At 41.2% G+C, this 27137-nt stretch overlaps 1 protein-coding gene across 11 annotated transcripts in view; it reads right to left on the bottom strand.

Annotated features, from left to right (window-relative positions):
* VWA3B (von Willebrand factor A domain containing 3B) overlaps positions 1 to 27137 on the bottom strand; it is a 227901-nt gene that overhangs the window by 136298 nt on the left and 64466 nt on the right. For 10 of the 11 annotated variants that reach the window (XM_027620414.2, XM_027620420.2, XM_027620415.2 and 7 more), the window contains one exon: positions 14975 to 15100. In XM_027620414.2, coding sequence (XP_027476215.2) covers positions 14975 to 15100 — 126 coding nt within the window. Of the gene's footprint in view, positions 1 to 14974; positions 15101 to 19697; positions 19811 to 27137 lie in introns of those variants that run through there. The other variant, XM_027620425.1, reaches the window with a different exon arrangement.

Genomic DNA, 27137 nt, shown 5'->3' with positions numbered 1-27137 from the left:
ATTATACTGTGCAACCAAGCTTTGCAACTACAGCAATATGGAAAGAGCTTTCTAAATTATGATTTGGTGATCCCATCAGTTATGCTTCTACTACAGATTCAAGTTCAATTATACTTTTAATAAAAAAGGAGCACTCAATATTAGGGAAACAAAAACACCACCCATAACCCATTATTATATTTAACGGGATATAAAATCAGCATAGGATTTGAAGAAATAAAACACTTTAGAGTCAACTATTTCTCAATAGTATGTAAAGGATCTGCCAAGTAATGCTATATGTAAGCCATGTCTTCAGATTTTAATAGAACACCTTTCAAATAATGCACTCAAACCTACTAGAGCTAAATCTTCTGAAAGAAGCTTGGTTTGGCTTTTGAACTTTAAACCAGCCTGGCATCAAAAGCCCCTTTGCGCACTGTCCCCAGTTACCAGCAGTTGGTTTCTATGTGATTCACAAAGCCTCTTCTTACCCTGTATGGGGAGCTCAAATCAGAGGCTCCCCCAGAGCTTCTGATCCCTGAAGTTCTCCTGCATGTTCTCCTGCATCACAAGGAAACAGCAAAGAGAACAGAGCCATTTTTATCAGTGGGATCAGCCTCCTTGGAAAAAACCTTTGAGTGACTATTTTTCCTCAATTATTGTTAATTACATTCTAAACCTTTGTCTCCTCTTCCAACTTTATTCTCCTCCCTTCTCTCTGATTAACAAGTGTAGTAGGAAATAAAATTTGTATTCAATTATGTCCACAGCAACACACAAATTAGCACATGTTTCTGCTCTGTTTGGGGGTTGCCTTCTTTTAAAAAGACAAGAGTCTTTTCTCAATGATAAATTCAAGCTTACCACAAAAGGACTTCGTAAAAAACACATCAAACTAATTCTAACAAGGGATTTTAAAGAACCAGAGCCCAACTTTTGACTCCTAGCTTCACCCAGGACTAGACAGCACAGTTACCCTGAGGGCATGATTGAGTCTCCCAATTACTCTCTGAAAAGGGGACTCAAGGAAAACCCCAAAGCAACTTGAACTTCATAAAGGAAAGAAGGAGCAGCCAAGCATGCAAAAACAAAGAGCCTAAGTGCTCCAAAGCTGAAGAGAGGAGAGAAAGGGGGAAATCTTCCCACTAATTACACCAATTAGTGGCTGAGCCTCATCTTCCCCAGGTGGGGAGGGGAAGGGCGTTATCCACTCCTTACAGTCACTTACTAAAGAGTTCTTTCCATTCCCTTGCAGTTACCTTAATTAAAAGTGTTACATAAATCCTCACCCACAGAACCCAGTAAAATACTTTGATTTATGACAGAGATGAAAGCTCACAGCTCATCCTATACCATGTGAGAGAATGCTCAAGATTTTCTCTCTGTTACTCGCAGGAGAAGCACATAGCAGATCACCTCTATGCCACAGAATTAATGTGCCTGGTTGTCTCCATTCTACTTGTCGATCTCAAAACATGTTTTAATGAGCAAGACCTACTGGCCAGTGCTTTTGAAACATAACTGCTATAGCCAGGGCCACAGCAAAAAGATAAATTGGGCACTGTTTTCTGTGCCCACTCCTCCCCTCAAGGTATCATTCCCCAGTGGCTCATGGCCATCAAGGACTTATCACCATAACTGCCCTCCCCATGGCGACAGTTAAAGTAATGTGTGAACTTGGCTGGGCCACAGTACCTGTCTATTTGGTCAAAAATTATTCAAGATATTTCTGTGAAGGTAATTTTAGGTGAGATTAACATTTAAATCAGTAGACCCTGGGTAAAACAGATTACCCTCCATATCATGAGAGGCCCTCCTCCATTCAGTTGAAGGCCTTTAATAGGAAAAAGACTGAAGTCCCCTGAGGAAGAGGGAATTGTGACAGCAGACTGCCTTGGGACCTGAAATGCAACACCAGTTCATGAAGGCTGGTTGGCCTAACCTGCAGTGTTTGGACTTGGTAGCTTCCACTCATGTGAGCCAATTCCTTAAATATCTCAATCTCTGTCTCAACCTCTCTCTTTGTATACACACGCACCCCCCCTGTTGGTTCTGTTTCTCAGAAGAACCTTGATTAATATGCTCGTCCTCCCCCACTGAAGACTGCTTGTCCAGCATCACATTCCTGCCATGTTAGGTCCTTGTGCCTTTCAAGGGAACCATCAGCTAATGAATACACCAGAGCTCTAGATCTGGAACCGACCTCAGAGAGCATCAAGTTCAATGTTTCTTACACTGTGGTCCACAAACACCACTTCTCCTGCATGTCAGTGGCTATTACTAGTCAGAAAGATGGTTTCTTAGCAAAAAGTTTGGGGAGCTTGAAAATAAACAGTTTCAACAGATTCTTTCTCACAGGGCATGTCTGAGGAATCAGCAGTGGGACTCACCATGAGTAAGAGGCATAAATAGTATTTCCTAAGGTTATACAGTCTCAGAACTTTTCTGCATAGAATATTTGGGAAGGCTTATATTTGACAGACCACAGTTTGCTACACACTTTCCAACATTCCTGTTATCATGAGTGTCATGAGACACTAAGCCAACACTTGGCTGCCCCACGGAAAGTGGCATGGCAAAGGACACTGGAAGTATTTGAAAAAGAAAGGTTCAGAAGAAGCTGAAAGTGATGTCCAATGGAAAGAAGGAAAGGATGGGGGACAGGAAGGGAGGGAAGGAAGGAAGGATGGGGGACAGGGATGGAGGGAGGGAGGGAGGGAGGGAGGGATGGATCAAGGACAGCTGAGGGAGAGAGGAAGGTGGCAACTGTTAGAACAAGAAATCCAGCTGCTTGCCTGCCAGACATGGGAGTTGGCTCAGCAGACAGCACCTGTTGAGCCAAGGGTTGTCTGCAGGTGAGATAATGAAGCCCGCCAGGGTGGGTACCCAGAAGACGTGTTGACAGCATGGCTCAGGAGAGCAAACTGTCTCTGGGCAGTCACGCACTTTGTTCACTATACTTGCTGACTGACTGATATTTTCTGTTCATCTACAGTTGTGAAAGTACCATGTGCCGAGCATATTTGCACGGAAGCCTAGAAAGGGAAGGAAGGGAGGCAGGGGAAGAGAATGGTAACCCACTGATATTCTGCAGAACTGACTCGCTAGGCAGGTTTGGGTAACTGTTCTCTAGAGTGCCCCAGGGGTTATACACGTGAGGGCTGAGGAACAAGAAGATGCAGTGATGTGCCTGAAGTCACATCTCTAATATGGCGCAAAGTCAAATGGGCAGTTGTAGAGTCAGTCCTGAGTGGACTAGCGTACAATGGGAAAGAATTCAGATGAATTTTAGGCCCTTTCTCCCCTGGAATACCATGAAATGACTTTTACTTCTTCCTTTAATGCTTGTAAAAATCAAAGCAAAATCTCTGTGGAAAAGAGTTCCATGGCTTACCCAGCTTGTTTGTAAACCAATGGAAAAAATGATTCCAACCCTGAGTGTCTCTAATTCCTATAATCTCAGTAGGAGAAAGCAGGAGGAAAAGGAAATTGAACAAAGGCAGACATAAAGATGGAAAAGCACCAATAGTAGACAGGGGGTGGGAGAGGAGCTAACATCATCTCAAGGACAGTGTTCCACATTTCTCGTACTTTCTCTTCTACCTAATTCTGAAAGGAAACTGAAAAAAAATTTGCTTTACACGTGGGCTGTGAATGAGGCAGCTGCAGGAAGAAAGCTTAAACTCCAAGGTCTGCAACTGGCTATTGAGAAATAAGGAGCAACAGCCAGTGACAGATGTGCATGGAAGCTGAGAAGAAACCATTGGCAGAGCACACACTCCAAGCAAAGAATCACAAAAGCCACATTTTAATGTGTCTGCATCTACAATGACATTTAAAAAAAACTCAAAATAGTTGAGGATCAGCGACATAGGCAACAAATTACATGTCTGGCAACTATTTCTTTAAAAATGGTGTGACGTGGCAAGATAAACCAATTCAAGATGCTTGGTATAAAGTGGAAAAATCAAGATTAAAAATTGAGAAGGGGACTGGGGGAGTCTGGGAACTTTAGATTGAGAACATGAGGGTCACATGGTAGTGAGAATGGGAACCAAAAAGCAGAGTGGGGATACTGGGATGAAACCAACAGAGACATCTGAATCTGCTTCCCTTGGGAAATTAAAATAGTGCCACTTTTTTGATCCTGTGTCACCAATGCCAAGGTTTGGGGGTTTTTTAATTGTTAGCCTATTTATTTCATGTATTCCTTAAAACCTTGTTTGTTGAAACTGAGGGTTCTAGAGGGGAGTGGGGTGGGAGATGGGTTAGCCTGGTGATGGGTATTAAAGAGGGCACGTATTGAATGGAGCACTGGGTGTTATACGCAAACAATGAATCATGGAACACTACATCAAAAACTAATGGTGTAATGTATGGTGATTAACATAATAAAATAAAAAAAATAAAAACCTTGTTTGTTGAGATAAAATCCATATACTATGAAACTAAATTTTTAAAGTATACAATTTAGTAGTTTTTAGTTTATTTACACAGCTGGGCAACCATCATCAATGTTTAATTCCAGCACATCTTCCTCACCCCACAAAGAAACCCTATACTCATTAGAAGTCACTTCCCATTTCCCTTCCTCTCTCCCCACCATGAGTTTACTCTATGGATTTGTCAATTTGGACACTTCATGTAAATGGCATCATACACACTGTGGCCTTTTATGTCTGGCTTGTTTCAATTAACATAATGCTTTAAAGCTAATCTATGCTGTAACATGTATCAGTACCACGTAACTTATGGCTGTATAATATTCCATTGTAGAGGGGCGCCTGAGTGGCTCAGTCAGTTGAGCATCTGCCTTTGGCTCGGGTCATGATCCCAGGGTGCTCAGCAGGAAGCCTGCTTCTTCCTCTCCCACTCCCCCTGCTTGTGCTCCCTCTCTCGCTGTCTCTCTCTCTGTCAAATAAGTAAAATGTGTTCCCTTTCTCGCTGACTCTCTGTCAAATAAGTAAAAAAAAAATTTTCCATTGTAAGGATATGCTACATTTGCTTATCTATTAATCAGTTAAGACATTTAAGTTGTTTTCTACTTTTTGGTTTTTTGGCTGTTACGATGCTATTAACATTCATGTACAAGTTTTTGTGTGAACATATATTTTCTTAAGGCCTTTTTAAAATTTAAGTATAATTAATATACGGTGTTATATGAGTTTCAGATGTACAAGAGGATTCAACAATTTTATATATTTCTCAGTGTTCATCAAGATAACTGTACTCTTAATTCCCTTTATCTGTTTCACCCGTACCTCCGCTCCCTGCCTGACCTCCTCTCTGGCAGTCACCAGTTTGCTCTCTGTATATCAGCTTTTCATTTGTCTCTCTTTTTTCTTTGTTTATTTTGTTTTATTTAAGTTTCACATATGAGTAAAATCATATATTTGTCTTTTTCTGACTGACTTATCTCACTCAGCTTAAATACCCTAGGTTGATTCATGTTGTTTTGCAAATGGCAAGATTTCATTATTTTTTATGGCTGAATAATATTCCATTGTGTATATACACCACATCTTCTGTATTCTTTCATCCACTGATGGGCATTTGGGCCGCTTCCATATCATGACTATTGAAAATAATGCTGCAATAAACAAAGGGGTGCATATATCTTTTTGAATTAGTGTTTTCATTTTCTTGGGTAAAGACACAGCAGTGGATATTGTGATATCCACTGGATATTATTGTGATACTCACTTTACTGCAGTGGTCTGGAACCAAACCCACACTATCTCCAAGGCATTCTTGTATTGATATATGCAGTTGTCTTTTAAATCAGATAGGAGAAAAAAAAAAGTTACAGTAAACAAAAACTACATTTGTACTGTCTTTTATGTTTACCCATGTAGTTATCAGTGTCCTTTATTTCTTCATGTGGATTCAAGTTACTCTCTAATATCCTTTCATTTCACCCTGAAGGACTTCCTTTAGTATTTTTCTGGTAGGGAAGGTGTGCTAACAATGACATCTGTTTTTTTTAATCCTGAATGTCTTAATTTCTCCTTCTTTTTGATGGGCAGTTATAATATTCTTGGTTGACAATCTTTTTCTTTCACCACTTTGAATATTTCATCCCACTGCTTCTGACCTCCATGGTGTCTGATTAGAAATCAGCTGTTCATTTTATTGAGAATCCCTTGCATATGGTATATAATATTCTTGGTTGACAATCTTTTTCTTTCACCACTTTGAATATTTCATCCCACTGCTTCTGACCTCCATAGTGTCTGATTAGAAATCAGCTGTTCATTTTACTGAGGATCCCTTTCATGTGGTGAGTCACTTCTGCCTACATGCTTTCACAATTCCCTTTTTGAGTCTGGTGCTTTCTGTTGTGAATGGTTATTAATTATTGATTCAATTTCTTTAATAGATATAGGCCTATTCAAATAGTCTGCTTCTTCTTGTGGAAGTTTTGACAGATTGTCTTTCATGGAATTGACCCATTTTATCCATTGACCCAGTCAAATCTGCGGGCATAGAATTTTCATAATATTTCTTTATTATCCTTTTAATACCCATGGGATCTCTGGTGATGTCTCCTCTTTAATTTTTGCTATTTATAATTTGTGTGTTCTTTTTTTCTTAGTTAGCCTGGCTAGAGGCTTAGTGATTTTATTGTCTTTTCAAAGAACCAGCTTTTGATTTTGTTGGATTTTCTCTACTGATTTGTTTTCAACTTCATTGATTTCTGCTCTAATTTTTTTTTTCTTCTGGGTACTTTAGATTCAATTCACTTTTCTTTTTCTAGTTTCCTAAGATGGAAGCTTATTGATTTTAGACCTATCTTCTTTTCTAATTTATGCATTCAATGTTATAAATTTTCCTCTAAGCACTGCTTTCACTGCATCCTACAAATCTTGATAAGTTCAACTTTCATTTTCATTTACCACACTCACTTTTTAATAACATGATTCTAGCTCTGACATTTCAACATAGTTTGTGTTACATTCCAACATCCTTCCTAAATTTAATACATCACATCTATAGGATTCTACTGAACTAATTCTTCTCCCACATTTTGAGGGAAGTTTTTTAGTGACATCTTAATTCTGACTTGTGGAACCATTACATGATATTCTTACACAAATGTTTTTCTGTTTCTTTTTTTAATCTGGAAAATACAGGGTTACTACCTATAAGAAAATGCATGTTTGAGTTCAACAAAATCCTGGCCCTCTTAGCAATATCAGTTGCTGCTTATTAATCAGCCCTATCAACATTCATTTAACTATAAAGAGCTTTAGATGTGTAAAAGCACACTGGAAAAAATTCAGTTCTGGGAAGAAATATTATCTTCTTTGCCTTGTCGGAAGTGTGAGCACTCTGACAAGTGTTAGATTTGCTTCTAGTTACATAAGAAACCAGCTGTGCCTTGCCCCAGATCTCATCCTGCAAGTCTTATTTGAACAAAAGGGAAATATATACTTGAGACAGTAAATATGTACAAGGGCTCTGTAAATTAGTCTGCTTTGCTTTCAGATCTTAAGTCATCATGTTGGTAAAATAGTCCTCATCTACATTGATTGGCCATCACTGGTAGAGAACAGAGAACTCGTATATGTTCTTCGCTGTATATATAAGAATCCAAAGATCTTGGAATAAAAGATTCAGAAACCTGGCATTCCCACACTTGACAGGCCCATGTCTTTACACCAAGAATGCTCGCTTCATCCAACAGTGTGTCACTCACAGCTATATGAACGCCAGATTTGTAGGGTCAATTGCCTCTCCTGCTTCTCTGTTTGGTCTCTCTAGAGTGCTTCAGCTTAATAGATCCAAACAAGCTTCATCCTGTTTACCCACAAACCTGGTTCTCCTCCAGCATGGTATCCATCTAGGAGCTTAGCTCTGACATCTATAACTTCTGTACCCCCAAGTCCTGCCTAGTTCAATATCTGAATCTTCCCTCAGATCTGCCCACTTATCACCTCTCACTTACATATCTTAACTCCCTTCCTTCATCGTCACTTGGCCTCCCTCTTTTAATCTGTTTCCCACCCAGTAGCCAAAGTGATTTTTTTTCAAAGTGATTTTTTTTCTAAATGCAAATCTGATTTTATCATTCCCTTGCTTAAAGTCTTCCAATGGTTTCTCACTGGTCTTAAATGAAGGACTGACATCTCATATGATGACCTACAGACCCAGCATAATCTGGTCCTTGCCTACCTTTCCAGACTCATCAAGGGCCAACTGCTAATTTGATCTCTGAGCTCTACCCACACTCATCTTTTCCAATTCTTCTAACGTGCTATACTCCCTCCTGGCTCAGGACCTTTGCATGTGCCATTCTGTTGCCTAGCATATACTCTTCCCTTACTCCCACCTCTTCACCTCATTAACTTGACTCCTCAACCCCCAGATATCAGTTCCAAAAACATTTCCTCAGTAAAGCATTCCTTGATCCCAGAAAATAAATAGCCCAAGAGCTCACACTTTTCTTTAGTCACACTATTCCAGTTGGTAATTATACTTCCATGTGCATGTCTCACCAAGCAAGAAATGGTACAAGGTGCTGCTTTATGAGCGCCCATTTCATGTCTGTTTTACTTACCATGATACTCATCATCTAGCACAGAACTACATATAGTAAGCACTCAATAAATGAAAGAAAAAATAAACGGATTAACCTCATAGACAGCATTACATTCTAACTATGTGATAGCACAGTTCTAAATGTTTTATATGTGTTTACTCATTTAAGTCTCACAATAGCCTTGTGGAGTAGGTATTATCATTATCATCCCAATTTTGCAAATAAGAAAACTGAGGCACAGATAATAAATGTCTTGCCAAGTGTCACACAAGAGTGGGCAGAGCCAGGATTAATATCTTTCTAATTCCAGATCTGTGTACTTCACCAGAACTTACGGCAACAGAAACATCTGGCTGGTGGTTTAATACAACGATAATAAAAACAAGCATTGGCCCCCTCTCCATGTGTTTAAAAAAAAAAGTGCTCAAAACTCCTGAAGAGCTCTTGGTTAGAAACGCCTGTAGGGCTTCAGTATGCCTCTAGCCCCTTCCTTGTCATTTGACATGAGTTTGATATTTTGAACCAACCAAATATTGAGAGTCCAATCTGGCATGACTACACAACATGATCAGACTTATTAACTCCAGTGAGTAATAAAATGGCTGTGAAGGTTATTATAAATGAGGCGCTCCTGAAATGATGAGCTGCAGCATCATCCAAAGAAGAGTCAAGTCTCCCTAACTTGGACAAATTCTTGAACATTTTGTGAGAAAAGCCATCTTTTCATTTGAGAGTCATACCTGGCACACTCAAACACACACACACAGAATGCTCAGATGCATTAACACCAATATCTCTGAACAGCTCAGCACCTCAGGAGTGATCCACATCCTCTTTTACTTTATTAACATCTGCACTGAGGTATAACTGACATACAGTAAACCACACACATTTAAAGTGTAAAAATTGATACATCTTGATATATGTATGGTTAAGTTTGTATTTATCATCTTGCCATTTGTTTTCTATTGGCCCTATTTGTTCTTGGCTCTCTTTTCCCCTTCTGACAGATCTTGGATTGAGTATTTCTAATTCCATTTTATCGCCTTTGTTGGCTTGTTTTGTTATTTAGTAGTTACTTTAGGTAGATAGCAAACATCTTCAATATATCATACCTTAATTTCAATTAACAGTATAGGACTTCATGCACAAGTATAAGAACCTTATCATAGCATACTTCCATTTCTCCCTTCCTGGATTTGTTTTTTGTTTTGTTTTGTTTTGCAAAGCACTGGTTTGTTGTTGTTGTTTTAAGTGTAGTAAAACATACATTAACATAGAATTTATCATTTTAGATATCTTCAAGAATGCAATTAAGTGGCATTAAGTATTGATATTGTGGTGCAACCATCACCACCATCCATCTCCATAACTTTTTCAGTATCCCAAACAGAAACTGTTTACCCATTAAATAATAACTCTCCGTTCCCCACTCCCCCAACCCTTAGTAACCACTATTCTACTTTCTGTCTCTATAAATTTGACTATTCTAGGCACCTCATATACGTGGACTCATACAATACTTGTCATTTTGTGTCCACCTTATTTCACTTAGGGTAACACCTTTGAGATTTATCCATGTTGTAGCCTATGTCAGAATTTCCTTCCTTTAAAGGTTGAATAATATTCTATTGTATGTACATACCACTGTTTATTTATCTAGTCATCTGGCAGTGGACATTTGGGTTGTTCATCTTTAGAACTTATAATGCTGCTATCCCTCTCCTGCTTTTATGCTATTGTTGTCATACATTTTACTTATACATATGTTATAGACCCCACAGTACACAGATATTATTTCTGTTTAGTCAATTGTCTTTTAAAGATATCTAAATAGAAAAATATTGTATATTTATCCATGTAGTTATCTCCTGTGTTCTCTATCCCTTTGTGTAGCTCCATTATTTCCATTCATTTTTCCATTTAAAAATATCATTATCCTCCTGCCTGAAGGGTTTCCTCTAATATTTCCTGAAGTGCAGACGTGCTGATAATAAGCTCTTTCAGCTTTCATGTATCTGAAAACATCTGTATTTTGCCTTTTTATTTTTGAAAGACATAGACTATAGAATTCTAGGTTGAAAATTTAAAGTACTAAAAGGGAAAAAATGATGTTGCTCCCCTGTCTTTTCACTTGCAACAAGAATTCTGCTGTTGTGGTTATCTTTGTTCCTTTGTATGTAACATTTCTTCTTTTTCCTCTAGTTGCTTTTAAGATTTCCTCTGTATTACTGTTTTGAACAAATTGATTATGATGTCCCTTGGTATACTTTCCCACATTTTCTTGTACTTGGCATCCATTGAACTTCTTAGATCTCAGTTATAGTTTTCATCAAACTTGGACATTTTTCAATCTATTTCTTCTAATATTTTTCAGTTCCCCCTTCTCTCCTCTCCTTGGAAATTCCATCTACATGTATATTTTGGCCAGCTGAAGCTCAATGATGCTCTTTTGTTCGTTTTTCATTTGGTTTTTACTTGTTTATTATTATTCTTTTTCTCTGAGTGTCTCATTTTGAATAGTTTCTATTGTTGTGTCTTCAAGTTCACTAATGTTTTTCCCTGCAATGTCTAATCTGCCATTGATCCCATTCAGATGTTTTCATCTAAAATATTTTCTTCCCTAAAAGCTTTTCATCTCTAAAACTTCAACATATATTTTTTTAAACAACTATATCATCCCTGTTCCTACTTAAATTTTTGAACATATGAAATACAGTTATAATAACTGAATTTCTTTTTCTGTCAATCCTAATGTATCAGTTCCCAGTGAGTCTGGATTGGATTGATAGATTATTAAGGGAAACATTTCCTGCTTCTTTTCACACCTAGTAATCTCTGGAAGCCAGTTGTGAATTTCACCTTGGCTACTGGTTGTTTTTGTATTCTTTTAAATCTTCTGGAACCTTGTTCTGAGATGCAGTTTCATTATCTATAAAGAGTTCTTTCCTTCATGTCTTAATTTGATGATTTCCTCAGAGGGTCTAGAACTCCACTGAATGCTACTCATTCCCCATTACTGAGGCAAGACTTTCCTAAGTAGTCCACCCAGTGCCCCATGAGTTATGAATTATTATACTAGGGCTGTTAAGAATGGGCACTGTTCCTGGCCCTGTGTGAGCACCAAGCTTTTTCTTTCCAATTCTTCCCAGTGGATCTTTCCCAGCCTCAGGTAATCTCCCCACATGAAAGAGTTCTTCCATATTGAGCCAAATTCTCAAGGGGGGGCTCTGCAGATTTTCAGAGTTCTCCCTCCATGTACCTCTCTCCTCTCTGGTAATTGGTCCTATGAAATCTAGATTTCTTGGTCTCCCTGGACTCTTAGCTCTGTCTCCCAGAATCAGAAGTTTATTGTGCTCCACTTGGAATCCCTCTCCCTACCCCATGACCAACTGAGCCACCCAGGTGCCCCTGAAATAATGGTTTTTAAAGACACGGGACACCAGGAAATGAAGGCCAGTGATCCTTGAGATACAGGGAATATCCAAGGTGAGCTCTTGGTATCTTAGCTCTTGCTAAGTGGCACTTAGCACTCTGAAAGCATTAGGTTGAAATAATCACAGAGCTCACCTTGGATATTCCCTGTATCTCAAGGATCACTGGCCTTCATTTCTTGGGTGTCCCGTGTCTTTAAAAACCATTATTTCAGGGGCACCTGGGTGGCTCAGTTGGTTAAAAACCATTATTTCATATATTTTTGTCATTTCCCCCCCAGAGATTTCTCATGTTCTACTCTTGGTAATTAAAAGAGGTCAAAATTACCAGTGACTGGAGTATCTGGCCTCACCAACTTCTTATCCTAGGCATTAAGCTGATGAATCATCCCTGCCAGAAATCACCCTCCTGGCCAGCTGGTCTCTGAACCAGTGCACCTAGCCCAGGGGGCATGTGGGGGTGCTATGCCTGGGAAGATCGACTTTGTCTAACTCACATGAAGGTTTCACATGCAATGGCAGCCCATCTGACCTCCTCCATCCTAACCCATCCCTCTCCAGATGGCTATGCTATCTTCTTTGACCTAGCAGGTCTTGGGCAGCCAAACTTAGGGAATGGCTATGCCTTCACATGAAGCAGATCCTCCTTTGCCTCAATAACACTGTGCTGTAGGTGGCAAGAGGAGCAGATGAGACACTCCAAATATGGTCTCTGGGGCCAAAGCAAGGTTATAACATTTCAATGAGTATCCAACAGTGGAAAGGTCCTGACCAAATTTTCCTTTTTAAATAGAAATAGTACGCTTGAAACATCTTTTGAAAACGTTTACTTTTTAGTTTTGGGTGTGTGTGTGTGTGTGTGTGTGTGTGTATTAGAATGAAATAAAGGGACGATGATCTATCCTTCTATCAATTACTGAGGCCAACAACTTTTCTGTTTCCTTTAGAAATAGTATCTAAAAATCTTCTGTTAATCCTCAAGACTGACTTCCCTAAGTTTAAATACTCCCTATTTTAGTCTACTTGTGCTACCACAACAAAATACCATAGACTGGGTGGCTTAAACAACATAAATTCATTTTCTCACAGTTTTGGAGACTGAAAGTCCAAGATCAAGGTGCCCTCAGGGTTGGTTTCTTGTGAAGCATCTCTTTCTGGCTTGTAGACGGTCATCTTCCTACTGTGTCCTCATATAACTTTTCCTCTGTGCATGCGTGGAAAGAGAGAGGTCTCTAGAGTCTCCTCCTCTTCTTATAAGGACACCAGTCATACTGGATTAGGGTCCCACCCTTATGATCTCATTTAACCTTAACTACCTTTTTAAAGGCCCTATCTCCTCATACAATCACATTGGGGGTTAGAGTCTCAACAGATGAACTCTGGGGGAACAATTCAATCCACTGTACTCCCTCCCCAAAAACTTGAGCAGCAGGATCACCATTCTCTTTGTGTACCATGGATGCTGACTTTAACCCAAGGCCCCCTGCTTCATTTTCATTCTCTCAGGATGACAGAGGACTCTTTGGGTTCACATCAAGTATGGTGTCACCATAGGCCCCTCCTTGGGGACCCCGGAGAGCTGGCACTAGCAAAACAACTGCAGCTGTGCTGTCCCAGACCCACAGCTGGACACCCAGTCACAGTAAAAAGTCACTGTCACCAGGAATTTATCAGGCTGCACAGGGCAAGTTTACCCATGCCTTTAACCTCCTCCTCCCTCTACACATGTCCCTTCCCCACTTCTCCTCTTCAACTGCATCCCTGCCCCAGCTCGTCTGGCTCCTTGCTCTCCTCCCACATTGGCACCTCTGTAATATAGGCAGGGTACCAGGAGGCAATACAGCCTGGCAAAGGTTCCCAAACTTTGCTATACATTAGGATCATCTGGGGAGCTTTCAAAACCCTCAATGTCCAGATCGCATACTTTATGGATTCAATCAGAATGTCTGAGGTGAAAGCCAGACTTGGATACTTTTACTGAGGAACTAGGTTTTGAATCCTGGTCTCGCACTTCTAGTTCTGTGGCCTTGGGTAAGTTACTTAACCTAAATGGAGCACCTATCTTATAAGATTGTAGGAAGAGTTAAATGAGTGAATACTGTGAAGAGCCTAGCACGGGACTTGCCATGTAAGGTATGTGCTATAAATGTTAACTACCATTATTACCAGAGGTGCCCTAAATGGAACCAGTGCCCTACAGAGGAAAATAATTACTAACTCAAGAATTCAGAAAGGAGAATCAGTATACTACCTCTCTAACTGTGAAAGGGAAAAGAGGGAGCTAACATTTATCAAATACCTGCTTGGTGCAAAGCATACATTATTTTACTTAATCTTTACAATCCCTCAAGACGGATATAATTACTTAATAGAAGAATAAACTAAAGCTTAAAGAGATTAATTTGGGTCAATGCCTAATGATGGAATTGGGATTTGCAACCAGGATTTTCTCACTCCAAACTCAGGTTCCTCTGAATCCTCTTCTCAACTAGGCCTCCAGCTTTGGACTTCCATCTTTGTCTCTGCATCACCCAATTTTAGCAAAAATCCTGCTAAGTCAGTTTAGCCAGAATCCCCCCACCCTCCACAACTGATCAAATACTTCATAGCCCACCACCCCCAGGTGATATCTGGCCATCCTGGCCTGCCTTCAGCAAGAATCCTGTCAGGTAGGTTTAGCCAGAATCCCCTTTTACCCCTGATGTTTCCTCTTAGAAATTTTCCATCCACCAACCCCACCCCACTCCTTGGCTACAAATCCCCACTTGTCCATGTTGTAGTCATCACTGAGCCCAGCTCTTTACACTGAGGCCTCCTTTTCCTAGCAATAGTTACCACCTTCCTGTCCAGCTCATTTTTCTTGGACAATCTCACACACACACACACGCACACACACTCACACTCACTCACTCACATACACACACGCATACAAACCATAGTACAACTCTGGAAGAACTCCTCAGGAAACAGCCCTTCATCCCCAACTGGTAACACTATGAACATAAACAGCACCCACCATGGTCTACTTTGTCCACATCGGACTTGGGTGGCTCAGCGACCAGCCTCTGGATCTGGGTCAAAGTGCTGCAGGCTTCCTTCATCTCCCTCCAAATGAGAAACACGTCCTCTCTGACCCCAGCTCCTGGGAAGAGAAACACAGCGTGAGTGGGTGGCTATGGCAAGCCCAAGAACTCTCTGGTAGTCCCAGAGGCCTGCTACACCCCAGCCAAGTTTCTAGAACATTTCTGAACATCAAATTCCACTTTCTCCACTAATCTGAGAATCAGAACTGAAATCCCTAAGGAAGTGCTGTCACCTCAAGAAATCATAAATGTAGACTTTAGGATGCAATAAATCTTTGTAAATATTTGTAGCAGCCATAATATTTTAAGATGAATTCTTGATAATACTCAAAGAAGCTAAAGAATAAAATTATTCAAAAGCACCTAACAAAAGCCAGGGTGAGGAACAGAAATTCAGTGGTATATGAAAGTAATAATTCCTAATCTTTCTTGATTAAACGAGATTTCCCACTTCTCTGAAAACCACCTTCACAGTCCTTATCTTCCCCTAATGTAAGAAATGATTCTTTGGCCTCGTTTTCTGGATCTCTGCTCTCTCAATTAAGGGTTAGGTTTGGCTGTATGATATTTTTTTCAAAATGATATGGCTTCTTAATATAGATATTAATCTCATTCTCATAATCAGTCAATCAATAAAATTTTATCCTATGGGTAAGAGGTCCAGGCCCTAAGAGATTAGTAGTTTCCAGAGATTAAGGAGGGTGTTGGAGCAGGAGGGAAATGGGTACGACCACAGAAGTGCAACATAAGGGTTCCTCTGGTGGTATTTTGACATCAATATCAATGTGATGGTTGTGGTAATGTCCTATAGTTTTGCAAGATGCTACCATAGGGGAAACTGGGTAAAGAGCACCTGGGTATCTCTATTATTTCTTAAAACTGTATGTAAACCTACCATTATCTCCACACACCTCTCTATTAGAGCATGCTGTGCACACGGAGCCAGTGGTGAATCCAAGAGGACACAAGAGAACCTCCCATTTTCAGTGGCATCCACGGGCCCAGCCACTGGCCTGGTACTACTCAAGACATCACAGGGGCTACCAGAGAGTCGTTGCTCTGGGGTTGCTTCTAATATGGTTCTAGTAACAAGAATTTAGCAGATTATCGTCTCTAATTTTAAAAGCACCATTCCAATAAAAAGCTTAAAAAAAATCTAACTCAATTTCACAGACTGTATACAGTCAGCTCAGAGAACACTGACGACATTATCATTAAAATAAGCTTAAAAAAAGTCCAAACTCTCTAATGATAAATACCTTTGAGGGTACCTGCTTTGTGCATGGCATTGAACTTGGGCCTTTCTAAACATTGTCTTTCTCTTTACCACAGCTCTGCAGGCAAATTCTACTCTTGTCCTCATTCTACAGCTGTATAGAAATGGAGGCAGAATGAGTCATCCAAGGTCACACCATCAATGAGTGTCAGAGCAGGGAGTCAAACCCAAGTTGGTCTGATTCTACCAACTCTGCCACCCTGCATAGTTGCCCTAGAGAAGGAATGGATGGTTATAGAGGGTCCCTGCAGCCCCCTCCCCGAACTGCTACTGATATCCTCTTTACCAAGCCCATCTACATAATAGTCCACAGATGCCTGAGATCCTATGTCCACAGAGAGTGAGAGACCACCATCAGCCTAGGGACTGCCCAAGGAGACTCATCTACCCAGGGTGAAAGGACTAACCTTAAGCCACCAGGAGAGATCAAGGCAGACCATAGTTGATGTTTCTGACATTCAAATGTAGTCAAGAAGGGCAGGGCGGAAGTAAGGGGATGCCAGGGATCTGGCCCTCCCAAAGTTGGTCAGGTGGGGTAAGAGTATTAAAAGCTGTATTCATAAAGAAGCAAGTGACAAGCCCTGACAAAGATGGAGGACCACCGTGGCTCTACAGCCATCAATAGCCCAAGGAGTGAAACGTGATGTGTACCCAGTTCCGTGCTGGAACTCCAAAAATATTGCAACCTGCTGCCAAATGCAAACCTTAAGCCCACAAGACTTTCTGACTGCTACAAAAGTAAAACTGACTTCCAGCTGCTTACTGTAGCATAGAGGTGTTAAGCAGCAGAATCCTCACTTTAAAAGTTTCGAATGAGTCAAGGCTCGTCAATTTCCATTTTCCCCAGACTTGTCAATAGTATCTTGACAGGCAGTGAACCACAGGTCAGCAACAAAGGAAAAATTCAAGAAAACTGAGTTGCTCTTGATGATCCAGAAACAGGACAGTGTATTTAAGGGGCAGTAAGTGACAGCATGCTCCCTGTGCAGGTAGTAACTAGATTATCAATACACCGGTTTAGTCATTATAATTAGGAAGCTACAGAGTCCTATGCTGGTGATCAGGAAAAAAAAAAAAAAAACAACTCAAAACTGTCCATTTAACCAGGTTTGCTTTAAAAACAAAACAAGAAAAACTGCAGAGCAATAAAAAGCATAACTTAGGATGTAGAGGTTTTATTTCGTTATTCCACAGGCAGTGAGGAAGGGCTACCATTTTTATCAGGGTCACTTCTAAGGGACTTAGCTGGGGTATCAAGCAGTTGCAGCCCAGGGAGACAGCCCTACTGAAGACCGAGAGGATGGAGGACAAGGCACAGGAAATCCCAGTATTCAGAGAGATCTGTGAATTTGAGATGCCATAGGCTAAACCAGAGAGGAGACAAAACCATGAGGAAGCCACGCGGATTTTGATCACCAAGGTACAAGCCAGCCAAGATCTGCTGTGCACAGAAGCAGGATATGGTTCCTCAAAGAGACATCCAAACTACAAAATCTTCCAACCCAAACGTCTCCCTCCTGCACCAAGCCCTGATATCTCCCATGTGCCATGAGGTAGCAATTTGAAGGCTCACAGAATTCTGACACCATCTGGGAGAGATGTCACATTAAGCTGCTGTTTTTCATTAGCACCCGGTATTGATTTCTCAAACTGGCTGGTTTAACAAATGAAATGAGCCCCAGGACAGGTATGTTTGGATATGTCAGGGGAACACCACCTCCCTGTCAAATCTTCCATGTCTCACCTACAGGATAAAGTCCAGTTGTCAGAGTCCAATTCATTAATTATTCATTTGGCAAATATTTGTCGAGCACTTACTATTTGGTAGATGGGCACTGCCAGTGCTGAGGGCCCTGCTCCCTGCGTTGCAATCGAGTCCAGGGTTCAAGGCCCTATAACATTATCAAATGCTATGCCACCCGGTCAGGGCATTGTCCCCAGCCCCCTAGGGCCCCTGTATGCCACTATCTTCACCATCAGGAAACTCAGAGCTCTCCACTGCACTCACCCCACCCTTCATTCAAGGCACTGTCCAGCCTCCACCATCAAGGTTGGCCCAGCCATCCCGGCAAACAGTGATCGGCCTCCAGCTCCTTCTCTAGCCCATGGAAGGCATTAGCCACAATCACCGCTCTCAGTCCTTTTGCTTCCAGGACACACTCTCAGGTCCCCCTCTCCCCCATTAGATAGGCTGACAGTATATGCAATTCCTGGCTGCCTGTCACCCCAACCTCCAATTCCAAGGAGGACAAAGAAGCATCAGCCAGTGATGGTGAACAAGTATTTGCATGACCTTGAATCCAGTCTAATTTAAGTCAATCCTTCACAAACATGATGCTTTATTTTTAGTATGCAGCTGCTTACAACAGAGCTCATCACTCAGCAGTGTGTCCCCGGTCATTGTGCTATCAAGAGCTGTGGTCTAAAACTCTCCTATGGTGTGAGCGCGCAGGCTTGGATTACTGCTTATGTTCGCACAGGCTGATTTTGCTCACTAGATTGTAAACGTCTTGAACGTAGGGACAATGTCTTTTCTTTCTTTGTATCCTCCATGGCACTTAGCACAAGATCCAGTGTTTTCAGCAAGAATTCTTGTCCTTCCTTGTTTTTATTGTCCTTATTACAAAGAAACAACCAGAACCAAATACATTCTTTCCTTGGGGAATTGCCCCGCTTCAGGATTGACAGGTCCCAATATTGCAAGAAACTCTTCTGAGTGGTATATAACAGACTCACGTCACTTGAACATAATATGACTGTGCCCTAGGTATTCCAGACCTTAACAGTGATGTGCCCTCAAGAGCAGTAAGTCCCTTCCTTTTAGATCCTCCTGCCACAGCGACACAAGGCTCCCCCCACGTATCTGAAACACTAGCATCCCAAGGGCAGGAGGGGAAAGGCAATTCAAAAAGCAGCTAGGGGTGACACTGGTCCCAGGACAACCTAATGTAGCACAAGGGGAGGGCAAGCCAGAAACTAAAAGCACCATCAGCAACCCTGAGTCCCAGATCCCTCCCTAGTCCCAGCACAGGCTCATCTGTCTGTGGCCCTTCCCCACTGCCCAGGACTCCTGGGTGCAGAACTGACCCAGATGGGTAGAGACTGCTGTCTGCTAGAGCCCTAAACTCCTATTCAGCTGTGAGGATCTAAAAGAACTGAACAGAGCTATCAAAAGGCAGTATTTTCAGGAAAAAGCAGCACATGCTTCTATTTACAGAAAGCAATACAATGTGTTTTTTAAACTAAACTATGAGGGAACAAAAATCCCCAGAGATCTGAAATTATAATAAGGGTCTGGTGCAAGGGGACAATGACATCCATAAAGGTACTGCAAGTGGTGAAATCAGTAGTTTCTGTTGCAATGGAAAATCCCCGCTTACTTGTGTTAAATTATATATTAAGCTGCTTTGGTGTTGAGAGGTCACTGAACACCTTCTGGCTTGATCTGGCCCCACTGCCCCAACCACCGAGGTGCGTGGGCAGCTGCACTCAGTCGCCCTGTGGAAATTAATCACTGATTAGTTTAAAAATAGAGTCATTTCACTATCTGGATAAACGTCTACCATTTTCCTGGAGCAATGAATATACATGTTTCACGAGGGCCATGACGTCTTAAAAGTAGTTTCAAATACCAAGTGTGGGCAACTCTTAATAAGTGGGTGTGAGCCTATCTCCTGGGGCCTCTCTCTTCTAAGTGGAACAACGTAAAGTGCAAATGTAATGCAGTCTAATCATCCAACATTTCACCTAGAAAACTTTGAATATAAGCCATCATTATTCTCCACCAAACTCAGCAAGAAGGATGACCCCAGGCTCGGGGTGCTACCAGACAAGCCGGTGATAAAGACCCAGGCACAGGGATAGAGAAGCAATATATAAAGAAACAATGTCTAAATGCCCACAGATAAAGTTTGGCTGAATAAATCTATTCTATTTAGACTAGGCAATACCCTTTAAAAGGCACCAAATCAAGAGGTGTTTTAATGAAACGGTAAATTCAGGGGAACTTTCCTTTAGAGAAAATTTGTTAAAATTGTTGTTTCTCAGCTTTTCCATCATAAAAAGGCCTGAACTTCTTTTTGGTTCTAAGGGATCTACAGTGCACGAAATGAACGCAAGACAGTCACAGAGCTGCTCCCTGATTTCTATCAACCAACCCTGAATCAAAAGAGAAACAGTAAGGCTAGGGTTACTGTTTGAGGGAGCAACCCCACACTAGCATCTGCTCAGCCTTCTGTCCTCAACCAAAAGTCCATTTTTGTGAAATGGGTCATGTGGGCTACCAGAGACTGGGTCTCCCTCCCAAGTTTTAGCAGGCTAATTATTTTCTTCAAACTCACAAGACACTGACCTAGGACCCAGGAAGTCAATTATTTTAAAATATCCTCTTCTCAATAGGACATCTTCTTAGAGAATCATTCAATCATTTATTCGACCAAACTCATTCAATATCTATTACATCTGAGCACTGGAAATACAGAATGAACAGGAAACAGTCCAAGCTTTTAAGGGGCTCTCACTCCAGGGTGGTCTTCCCAAAGTGTGGTCCTCAGAACATGTGTCAGAACCCCCCAATGTGCTTATCAAAGTACAAACTCCTAGGCCATACCCCAGACTCATTCTGAGTGGGGGGGATGGGAGGGAGACTCGAGGAAACTGTACTCCTGAAAGGATCCCAGTGATTCTTTTGCAACAAAATTTTGCAAAGCTTTAGTCTAATAGGTGAGACAGGCATGTAAACAAATTATTTCTATACAAAATATTCTTGGAGAAAAAAAGTTGAATCATTTCTGGGAACAATATTCTAATACCCTGATGTCCCTATTCCTGCCCTAAAGAAGTGCTCTCCCCAAAGAAGTCAAAGCTCTTTTTCCCCTTAAAAGTGCTGGAGAATCCCTGACATACCATCTTCTAGATACCCATTCCAGGCCATTCTCACTGATATGGTTCATTACATTCCACTATTTCTAATAGTGCCATTTATTTTAGATTAGATGTCTTTTATAATGCCTGCTTCTGGCTGATGCATCAAGGAGGAGAAAGAGGGAAAACTAAAATTTACTACGTGCCTACTATGTGGCAGCCACTGTGCTGGGCACTTAAACATACTGCCTCATTTACTCTCACAACGATCACATAAGTAGGGATCATCACCCCCATTTTACAGATGAGCGAAGTGTGGTTCAGAGAAATTAAGAAACTTACCCAAGGCCACACAACTAATAAGTAGTGCAGTCAGGATTCGACTCAGGTCTGTCTCCAAAGCTGCCCATTCTCTTTCCACAGTGGAACACTGTCCTTGTGTGCCCTCGTAAATGATCACAACACAAGATCTATGTAAGCAAATCTCATCTGTTAGGGTGTTGGTTGTTTTTAGTTTCCTTCAAGGGGCTTATAGACTCATCTCTTCCTGGGAGGGAAAGCACCCAGTCTGTAATTCTGATGTGTAGGTGATGATGGTTGGTGAGCTGATCTCCAAGGCCAGGGCCTACTGTGAGATTCTGATGAGCAGCAACACACCCCTGCCGGCTTAGCCAGTATGTGCCTGCGCTGGGATTGGCAGTCACCCACGGCACAGCCTCGTGGGGTTAGTAGCTCTGAGAGCTCTCAAGTGTTGGACTTGTGCTATCTGCATGTTTGTCTCCCTTATCCAACTGTGATTTCCTTGAAGACAGAACTATGTTGATCTGTTTTTATAACCACTCTCCCTGGTACATCCCTGACAGCTGGCAGACACTTCCAAATAGGCTGTTCCCGAGCATAAACTTCCCGAGGAGAGGGACTTCCTTTTTCATCACTGGATCCCCAGAGCTCAGCAGAGTACCTGATTTTCAAAAGCAAACGTGCCCTCAAATCAGGGCACGTTTATCCAAAGGTAATCAGAAATTGACACCAGTTCTTTTATTTAGTAATTCAATTTAATTTTTAAGAGATTCTTGTGGGATTTCTCTATGCCATATATTTTGTTAGGTGATGCAAGATGTCTGGACCCACTCAATTATTTCAGTGGGATTCTAAAAGATTGATTGTGTTGGTGACCTAAGAACTGGGCTGAGCCTACCACTGCCCCCATACCAAGAAAGGACTATAGTGAGCAGTGGAGGCATCCTGGTGACAGGCTATACTACAGGAATAACAAGGAACCCAGGATACAAACACAGAATGGAGGAAGGAATACGGTGGTTCCCTGCCCTGAAAGTGTCTTACTCTCTGGTTAGGAGAAGTAGACCTTCACACATACCCAGGTGTAGGGAAGAAGAAGGTGGAGGTGGGAAATTCTTAAATCCTAAACTGGGCTCCTGGAGTTATGATGGGAAGGAACAACTTTTAAATCATCAAGCAGAAGCATAATTGATATTCTAAGAGTTTGAGGTTCCCGAAATAGGAACCTTGTCTTTTATGCCTTCAGAATCTCCTCCTCAGCCCTAGTGAGCCTCTGAAGACATACAGAAGCTGTTGAACAAAGGGATGTTAACTAACCAGAGCCCTGTCTCACAGAAATTCAAGGCAAACTATTATTGGAAAGGAGCAGGACTCCAGAGATAATTAAAGTCTCTCAGCCTTGAAAACTACAATGTGGCAACAATTTTGGAAGTGCAGCTGCTCCGGCTCCATCCACTGCATTAAACCAAGTTCTGGAGGGAAGACCTCTGAGAGAGCCTCCTGCTGTCAGTAAATTACAATCAGTGTTTCTAAATTAAATCAGAGATTAGAAACAAAGAGGCAATGCCAAGCCTGAGTGATGGGCCAGTAAACTTTAAATATCTAATTAAAGATCAGAAGTGCCTTCCAAGAACATAACTTGGTTATTTTTTTTCTCTCCAAGCCTAACAGCCTGAACATATCTTAAAGTAAATAAAATTCGGTTTCATAATATTTAGTTTTAGTTCATTCATTTATCTTCACCAACACACAAAAAGTACAGTTTCCAAAGGTAGAATCAGCCAAATTTTTACAGCTACACCATTTTTGGACTTCAGAATAAAACTAGCTGATCTGAGCAGCTTTTCTGACACCATTTTGCCAGGAATGCTGGACCCAAACAAAAACACTCTCAGAAAAACAGTACACTTTCCTATCACCTGAGACTCCTTTTTATTTATTCTTTGAAAAGTCTTTCTCTTGGAGACAAGAGCCAATATGCGGTAAGTGCAGTGAACCCCGTTTGTAGTTCTGCTCAATTAGGGGCTGGCCAGCAAGCAATGTGGAGGGCCCAGGGCAGTACTGCTGAGTGGGAAGGACAATGATGAATCCATTAGTGATGCCTGATATGGGTGCAGGTATAAGTGAAAGATGTTATGCTGCCCAACCCGGACCTCCTGGAACCATGAGATGGTCCTAAGCGGGTAGCTCTTTTGGTTGTGTGTATGGAACTATGTTGAAGTTACAACTGTGCCCCAAGTGTCTGCAGTTTGCCTCCCCCCTTCCTCTTTCTCCTCCTTTTCCTCCTCTTCTTCTTCCTCCTCCTCCACCTCCTCCTCTGGCTTGAAGTGGGAGCTCAGAGCTCTGACCATGGCTGTCAGCCAGGATGCTTATCCTACCACAGGAGTGCCTCAAATTTCCAATTCTGAAGAGCCTGACATCATAGGCCATCTAAAATAAGTCCACTGTTCACATCACCAATCAGTCTAGATCCCAGCATAGCTACATCAAATGCCAAAATTCTTTCCTTTCTTAGGCTGATGCCAGGCCCTTAAGTGGACATTTTTACTCTAACATGATCTTCCTATTCCATATTTATAGTTTTGGTTTAGTTAAATTTTTCAAGGGTAAAACCAGAAGAGAGAACCAATACAAAAGATGAGGTTTGCTCCAAACCCAAGAGATCAGAAGCCCTTTTTCCTCCTAAAAGGGAGTCCTCAAACCACCAAATAGACCCCTCACTTTAGGCCCACAGGGCTTTTACAACCTAAGGCATAACCAGCTTCTCACAGAATTAGGACTGTACCCTTTAAAGATACAGTTTCTGGAAAGCACCAGCACCTTCCCCAAAGAGCAATAACCCAGACCCCATCTAGAACAATCTACATGAAAGCTTCTGAGAATTGAAAACTACCACATCCAATTTATAACTATTCTTGCACCATTCAAGCTCCTCCCTGAGCCCAGTCTGACAACAGGAAAGTAGGAGAAAGTCATGCCCAGAAAAGGCCCCACAGTATAATCCTACTTCCTACTTCTAGTAGAAGAATGGGTGCTCCTGAAGGAGGCCAACCCCTAGTATCAACCTTGAAAATGGACCTTCCTCCTATCAGGACATAGTTGAATAGTACAGTATTCACTTCCTGGATCCAAATTCCAATTCTCATTCATCATTGTGAATGAAAATAAACTGCTTTGTATCATGACTATTCTAAAAATATTCTTTATGACAGAGGCTTTTGTATCTTGTCAGACTGTTTTACTTTCTAGAACCAATGTCTGCAATAAAAGCCCACCTGGAATCCCAAAAGGAAACTAACGCTAATTGAATGCCAATTTTGTACTAAACATTTCCATATGTCTTACATGTTTTAATTTTCCCAAAAGCCATGAGGTAAATGCTATTATTACCATTTTTACAATTGAGGGAACATAGTTTAGAAAGGTTAAGTAACTTGCTAAGGTTACACAAGTAGTTAGTGGCAAAACTAGGGTTTGAATCCAGGTATGATTCCAAAGTTGATTCACTTCCCAGCAGACACTGTTTTCCAGAGCCAAGAATGAACCACACAACAACAAAAGATTGTGATAGCTTCTGTTACTGTTCAGCAAAAATTTACTTCCCTCTCCATCCCATTGACATTGGACTTCATTATGTAATTGGCTTTGGCCAATGGAATGTTAGTGGACAGGACAGGAGCAGGGTCCTTAAACATGGCTGCATGGTTTGGCTTGACTCTTGTGCTCATGCTATTCACTACAATAAGAATATATCCTGGATAGTGCTAGTTAAAAAGGACAAGTCCATCCTAGATTAACCGAACTGCAGTTGACCTATAGACCTGTGATCAAGAAATAATGGCTGAAATTTTTCTAAATTTGATGGAAACTATAAACCAGCAGGTCCAAGAAGCTCAAAAAACCCCAACTACAAGATACACATCATTAGGACTGAAAAGAAATGGTGAGGGGCTTCAGAAGGCAAAAGGGGAGACAGAAGGGAAAAGCCAGGGAGGATGTGTGTTAGTCTTTTCTCAACCTCCAGAGGGTCAGTAGCATTAAAAGTCATACCTAATGAAGAGTGTGAGAGATGGGTAGTAGAAGGGAATAAGGGAGCTGAATTTTCATGCGGGAATGTGGGGAAATGTGGCTAATGTGGGGAAATTTTTCATGCGGAAATGTGGCTAATGGGAAAACCAGACACAGTGCAGGCAACCGGAGGATCCCAGAGGGCAATGGGAACAAAAGCATAGGCCTCCTTCCATAAAAATTCTCCCATAAAACAAATCAGGAGAAAGATCTTAGACAGCACCTGGCCACAGAATCAGGGTTAGAGGCAATCTCCTCTTGATCCCTGAGGTGAGCAGCCACCACCATCTGCACAAGTGCTCAGGGGGGCTGACGTAGTCGGTGCCATGAACCCTAGTCCCCTTCCTGTCCTCTTGACAGTCAAAGACGATGGGCCTTAAACTCTTGGGAGGTAAGGTAAGAACAACTTAAAATACCATGTGATATTTAATGTACCATCCTAAGCAGCCTCTGTCAAAACAATGGAGAAGCTTTCCATCACCTGAAAAGAACAGTCCTAGAAAAATAAACAGGAAAAATTTCAGTGTGGAGGGAAATTCCTCCAAGGAATTAATGTACATATAAGAACCCAAAGCAAGCACAGTAAAGGACTATACATGATGTATCAATTGTTGTCTTTGCAATGAAGCAAGAAACAAGACAAAAGTGCTCTTAGCCTACAACTAGTTTTTACTTTCCTTTTTTTAAAAAAGTTTGCAGTTTCTTTTTTAAACTTTTTTTTTTAAGATGTTATTTATTTATTTGAGAGAGAGAATGAGAGATAGAGAGCATGAGAGGGAAGAGGGTCAGAGGGAGAAGCAGACTCCCCGCTGAGCAGGGAGCCCGATGTGGGACTCGATCCCGGGACCCCAGGATCATGACCTGAGCCGAAGGCAGTCGCTTAACCAACTGAGCCACCCAGGCGCCCTAATTTTTACTTTCTTAAGGGAAAAGGCTGATGTAAGGAATTACCCCAAAATACAAAGCCTAAAAGCTGCATAATTTAATTTATGCATAATTAATTTGCAGATATGATTACAATTTATTTATCAAACCCATTATGAGAAAGGCAGATTCCTACAAATATCTACTTGCCAACAAGTATCAAATGTCAAAATTAAAGGAAATCAGATACATTGTAGCAATGTATCTAGTTTATCCAGTCTCTATTAGTTTATAAAGTCGGAGCACTCTAAATGGCTTTGGAAACTTTAGAGAATAATTACGGCCTTTTACATCTCTACCTGATAATGGGTAAAAATGCCACATTATTGTTCCAAATTTTTTAAGGCTTTAATACACTGACAAGCTGTAGTAAGCAAACCACTGATACAGCTCAATCTTTTGTTTTGCTTTCAAATCGTACCACTGGACCTCCTCAAAACTGTACTAATAAACAGTGTAGGGGGAGGAGTGGAGACAAGAAAAAAGAGAAAGGAAGGAAGAAAAATATATTGGGAGCAAAAAATAAAAACCTTAAAATGTCCATGGATATTGTGAGAAAACAAGTGTTCCACTGAATAAGACAGTACAGAAGCCAAGTACCCATGCGCTCTCCCCTCAGAAGATTCAGTCCAGCAACACAGGAAATGAAGATTTATTTGGGTAAT

Source organism: Zalophus californianus, chromosome 8 (assembly GCF_009762305.2).
Source record: "Zalophus californianus isolate mZalCal1 chromosome 8, mZalCal1.pri.v2, whole genome shotgun sequence".
Classification (NCBI taxonomy): Eukaryota; Metazoa; Chordata; class Mammalia; order Carnivora; family Otariidae; genus Zalophus; species Zalophus californianus.
The sequence above is the reverse complement of the archived record's forward strand: the minus strand, read 5'-3'. Positions and strand labels throughout refer to the sequence as shown.